Source organism: Grammomys surdaster, unplaced genomic scaffold, assembly GCF_004785775.1.
Source record: "Grammomys surdaster isolate TR1022 unplaced genomic scaffold, NIH_TR_1.0 62, whole genome shotgun sequence".
In the NCBI taxonomy this organism is placed as follows: domain Eukaryota; kingdom Metazoa; phylum Chordata; class Mammalia; order Rodentia; family Muridae; genus Grammomys; species Grammomys surdaster.
In genome coordinates, this window is record NW_021604564.1 from 1,539,820 (window position 1) to 1,545,829 (window position 6,010).

The 6,010-nt window shown below is 40.3% G+C and overlaps 1 protein-coding gene across 1 annotated transcript in view; it reads left to right on the forward strand.

Annotated features, from left to right (window-relative positions):
* Positions 1 to 6,010, forward strand: part of Adgre1 (adhesion G protein-coupled receptor E1) — a 90,481-nt gene that overhangs the window by 2,685 nt on the left and 81,786 nt on the right. Inside the window, exon 2 of the mRNA XM_028762569.1 lies at positions 2,139 to 2,201. Within this exon, the coding sequence (XP_028618402.1) occupies positions 2,139 to 2,201 (63 nt within the window). The remainder of the gene's footprint in view (positions 1 to 2,138; positions 2,202 to 6,010) is intronic.

The following is a 6,010-nucleotide window of genomic DNA, read 5'->3' on the forward strand; positions in this document are numbered from 1 at the left end:
TGACACTGGTGGTCACTGCACAGATGGTGACACTGGTGGTCACTGCACAGATGGTGACACTGGTGGTCACTACACAGATGGTGACACTGGTGGTCACTGCACAGATGGTGACACTGGTGGTCACTACACAGATGGTGACACTGGTGGTGGCTCCACAGGTGGTACTACACAGGTGGTTAAAGATGATGATAGTGGTGCCTATACAAACTGTGAGGCCACATAAAGGAAGAAGGATCTATTTTGCCTCACAATTTGAGATGGTATGGTCTGCCATGTTGTGGAAGCCTTGGAAGAATCATGGTTGGTTTGTGGGACTGGCACTGCTTTATGCTTGTTGGCTGTGAAGCAGAGAGCTGAGAAGTTGGACTAGTGTACAGATTTTCAGGACCCCCTTCCACGGCCTCATCCAGAAACTTCCCCAGACAAGACCATCATCTGGTGACCAATAGATTAAACACATAATTATGTGGGTTACATTTCACATCCAAACCACAGCAAACAGCCTGCATACTTATGTATATTGCATGGACATGTCTTACACACATAAGAGCAATAATTTTAATATCTTCTCATGAATCAACTTAAAATATCATTGTGTTTATTTATTTAAATATATTTTAATTTATTCTTTGAGGATTTCATACATAAATGCAGTGATTTTTGAACACATGAACCCCATACTGTTCTACAACTCCTCTCAGATCCCTCTTCACTGTGATCATCCCCAATGTCATGTTATTTTTAAAAAATCCACTGAAACAAATAAGTGCTTCCTAGATGCATGTGGGCACAGAGCCATCCAACTGGAGAGCAGGTGACCTTCTGGGGCACATCTCTGAAGCAGCAGATTCTCCTCTCAGAAGCCACTGATTCTCAGTAGAGCATTAGCTGAGGAGGAGACCAGACTAGAGTGTTGGCTGGCTTGACTCTGCAGGTTTCATGTAGGCAGCCACAATTGACATGAATCTTTAAGTACAATCATGCTAGGAAGACGTAGCTTCTCCCAGTCCTCCGCAACTTCTAACTCTGGCTCAGAAACTATTACAGAAGATGGGGCAATATTCTCCCCATCTAGCTTTTCTCATAGGATGAACTGGTCACTATGGGATTAAAACTTCATGGGAGAGCAGGATGGGTAATTTTAAGATTATTTATTGTCTCAGGGTTACTATTGCTGTGATGAAACACCATGGCCAAAAAGCAACTTGAGTAAGAAAGTGTTTACTCGGCTTACATTTCACATCACAGTTCATTAACGAAGGAAGCAGGACAGGAAGTCAAACAGGGTGGAGCTGATGCAGAGGCCATGGAAGGTACTGCTTACTGGCTTGCCTTCATGGCTTGCTCAGCCTGCTTTCTTATAGAACCCAGGACCACAGTTCTAAGGATGGTACTACCAATGATGGGCTTAGCCCTCCCCCATGAATCACGGAATAAGTAAGTGCCTTACAGGCTTGCCTGCAATTACATCTGTTCTGGCTGGTTTGGGTGTCAACCTGACAGCAACTAAAATCATCAGAAGAGGGAGCCTCAGCTGAGGAGTGCTGCAGGAAAGGATTTAAAATGTTCTCACACAAAGAAATGACAAACTTTTGAGGGGCAGCATAAGAGTTAAAAACAAAACAAGACCTCCACACAAAAAGAGACATGAGAATAGGGAGACAGGGTTAGTTGGGAGAGAGAGGGGTCAGCAGGTGTGAGAAGGGAGATAAAGGTGCACCATGGTGGGTGCATGAGCACAGTACAGAGTACACTCCAGAATATACAAACCACCACCAGTAGCAACACTAACAAAATGTAGGGTTCAGATAGATGCCTCTGCAGGTAAGGTACTGGCTGCTCTTGAAGAGGACCTGGGTTCCAGTCGCAGCACCCATATGGTGTCTCACATCCACCTGTAATTCCAGTTCCAGAGGATCCTTCTAGCCTGTGTGGACACTGCACCCCATAAAAACAAAAATCCTAATAAGACAAAGTGCAAAGAAATCAGGAGTGCTCTGTGAAAATTATGCAAAATGACATGGTTTCCTCAGTGCGGGTTCCCTTCTAGCTTTGTTTAACTGGTTTACAGGAGGCAAAGCTACAGTTTGAGCACAACCGACTTTTCAATATTTTATGCCTTTTCCTCCTCTTCACAGGCTTCAGTGGAATTCACAGATGGGGGATGACCACACTTCCCACCCTGGGACAAAGTCTTAATGGTGAGTCAGTTAAAGAGAACAAATGACTAGCCTGAACAAGATGTTTTTTGGGGGGAGCTCTTGTGTCCCAGCGGATGACCTTCACACTTTGTGGGACCGAGTTAAAGGCAGAAGCAATGGGATATATGTCTCCTGGTTCCTACTTCAAGTCAGTTCCTCAATGTCTTAAAATTACTGTGCAATCCTAGGCAAGATATGTAATCTCTCTGGTGTTTAGTTCCCTCAAGGGTGGGCTTTAGAGTCCTAGATCGTCAGTGGATGCTGCTAGGCCTCTCTTCTAGTACAAATCCCTTCCCAACAATATTCTGCAGTCTTAACATAAATTCTCTTTTCTTGTTCTGTAATTCTTGTTTTGGAGACAGTAATCAAGACATTAAGATGTCCTTTTTTTTTTGTTTTGTAATTCTGGAATGCCATAATCAAACCTGGTTATTGGATTTGAGCTTGCTTTGTGTCTGAGTAATCCAGCTTTGAGTATAATAAATATCCAAGCCAATTAGTTAATAAAGAGAAGAGCTCATTTTGGCTTATATTGATAGGGCTCTCCATCTGTGGTTGGTTAGTTCTGAGAGCCTGCCTGCCTGGAATGGGTCATCACACACACACACACACACACACACACACACACACACACACACAGACACATACACACACAAAGTATTTGGTAGATAGAGCAAAAGCCTCCATGAGCAGATTTCATTGAGCATATGCCAGTGCAGAAAGAACACACTCATTCTGGGAAAATAAGCTCCAATCTTTACTGCTTAGAGAAAGACAACTTTTACCTTTTTATTGAGTATGAAAAAGCTCTGTCCTTGTCAATAGGAAGCTTGCTGTTAAGAAAAAGCCTGTCTCGTGATAAGAAGAAGCCTGCCTGCTCTCTGCTCTTTCTGCTTTCTTATTGTCATTGTTCTAGTTCTTGTGCTTTTGCGGGATACATGATCACATGGTATTATAAGCATCTTTTTTCAAAAGTTCACAACAAGTTCAAACATAAATTCAAACCAAAAATTGAACAAGAAGCTACAACAGAGATTTTTTACATGTGTTTCCATTAAGGCTAGTTATCTAAGTAAGCATTCATTATCTGTCACTAACCCCATAGACCCATTGAGAGTTTCAAACAATAATTCTTATGTCTTACGTTAGCATGGTTTTCTCAAGAGGAAAATCATCTGCTTAGTGTTTCATTAGTTTAGAGGTTTTGTATAGATAAATCCAGTCAATGTTTTATCTTCTGTCCTTGCACCTACAATAAATTGTTCATCCAGTTTATGACCTTTAGCTTTCAGATAATGGTTTCATAGCTAGCCTAAAAGGAATATTTTCCCTGATCATAAATCCATTTCAAGCCTTCTTTCTATCTTAGTGCAATTAACCTGTAACAGTTAAGGTTTACAGAGTAGTAATTGCAGTCTCCATACATAGAGGGCTCAAAATTACCTGTATAAATTAAGGAATTCCATAGAATCATTATTTGGAGTTAAGAACTCATCTATTTCTCTATATAGTATTACTACAAGAGAGTGCATCTTTGTTGATCTGCAGAAAATTTGTCCAACATGGTGGGCTAATGCCCAGAGATCACCATACTATTTAATAATAACAGGAAAGGCATGAATCAGTTTTGAGATGAACTCTCTTGCACTTTTAGAGTCTATTCATCACAGCCATGCAAAATGTTGTTACTTTCTTGTCTCTCCTAGATGGCTAGCCCCCAAAATTATGGGTCTTGGACTGGATGAAACTGGGGAAAGCCTGTAGAAAATAATTTATCTCTCTAGTTCAGGACTGCAGATGCAGTGTGACCTCTGCTCCTGTCAAAGTGCTTTCTTTGAAATCAACCTTTCCCTCCTGAAGGGGCTCTTGTGGGGCATTTTGTTACATAATCAAGATAACTTATCTAAAACTATGACAATTGTGTTAGTTCTTTGAGGATGTTGTACAAAGATGCTGTGTGTTTTGATTGCTCTCACCTCTCATTTCTCCCGTCTCCTCCCAGAACCACCCCCTAGGTCTATGTCTTCTTTTAAAAGTAATGTTATTTTTAAGTATTTTATTTAAAATTTAACACCTGCATTCCCTTTCTTCCAGTTCCTCCTTTGTCTTCCTTATCACTTTCCCTCCCAACTTCATGTTCTCTCTATTTTTTCTTTTCTTTTTTATTTAAAATAATTGAATATTAAAATATAATTATATCATTTGCCCTTATTTCTCTTTCCTTCCTTCAATCTCTCCCATGTCTTCATCTCTGCCACTCTTTACATTTCTGGTCTTTTTCTTTAATTGATCTTGTGTTATTGCTACACACACCACACACACACACACACACACACACACACACACACACATATCTATACTCTCTCCCAACATACCACACACAAACACATATACACACTCATATATACACACATACATACACAGAACCTCCCCAACACAATAATACAACATTCACATACACACATACCTCCTCTATATAAACACATAATATATACAAACACTCCCTCCAAATAACAATACAACATACACACACATATGCACATTTACACCACCCCACATACATAATGCTCCCTATTTATACACATACACACATATCCCTCACACATATATACATATACAAGCACCCACACATATACACACACACATATATATACATCTACATACCCCATACACACGTATACACATATACCCCTCACATACCAACATACACATATACATACCCCCAAACCCACACACTGCACACATATGCACACAGATAACACCCCTCGACATAAATGGGACCTGCTTGGTCCATTTAATGTGCTATTTGTATGTACGGGATTTCAGGGCTGACCATTTTGCATGGGACCAGTTGAGCCCTTTCCTTGGGAAGAATGATTCTCCCTCTCACCACATTCCTTGGTTGCCAATACTTCTTTATCTAGAGGTGAGGGACCGTGAGGTTCCCCTTTCCACTTGTGTCTACTGCTGCCATCCTTTTCCAGATCGTTTTAGGCAGATGTATTGCTGAGGTACCATGGGTGAAGGATCTCTGTCACTTCTTGGAGACAGACTCTCTCAGCACACTTCTGATCTTCTGGATCTTGTAATCTTCCTACCCTGTGTTCTATGATGTTCCCTGAGTCATAGGTGCAGTTGTGATGAAGCTGTATCCCTAGGGGCTGGGATCCCCACATTAAGGTATCTCTGCACTTTGACCAGCTGTGCTGTGGTTTTCTGTTATGGTCTTCCTTTCCTTCAAAGAGATGCTTTTTTGATGAGGAGTGAGAGCTATAATGATCTGTTGGTATAAGGATACATTTTAGAATGCAGTAAGTAACAGGCTCTCCTTTAAGATCCATGACTTCACTAGCCCATGTTAGTTGGCTGGGTTTACAATACCAGGCACGATTTCCCTCCTGTTTTGTGGGCCTTAAGTCCAATTAGACAAGTATTGGCTACTTCTGAGCTATGACTGCTATGAATGGATCTTTAGGGACATCTTACCATTGGGAAGCATGATTAGCTCAGGTGAACCAGCTTTATTTTATATATGTCTATCTATCTATCTATCTATCTATCTATCTATCTATCTATCTATCTATCTATCTATCTACCAATTATCTGCTTATCTATCAATTATCTGTCTACCAATCTATCAAACAATCAATCAATTATCTATCTATCTATTATCTATTTCTATCATCTGCATATTAGGTAAATATAAAAATAATGATTCTTAGCTGAACATTTTATCATATCGCCTTTTAAAAAGGACAATTGTTCTTTCTTTCTTTCTTTCTTTCTTTCTTTCTTTCTTTCTTTCTTTC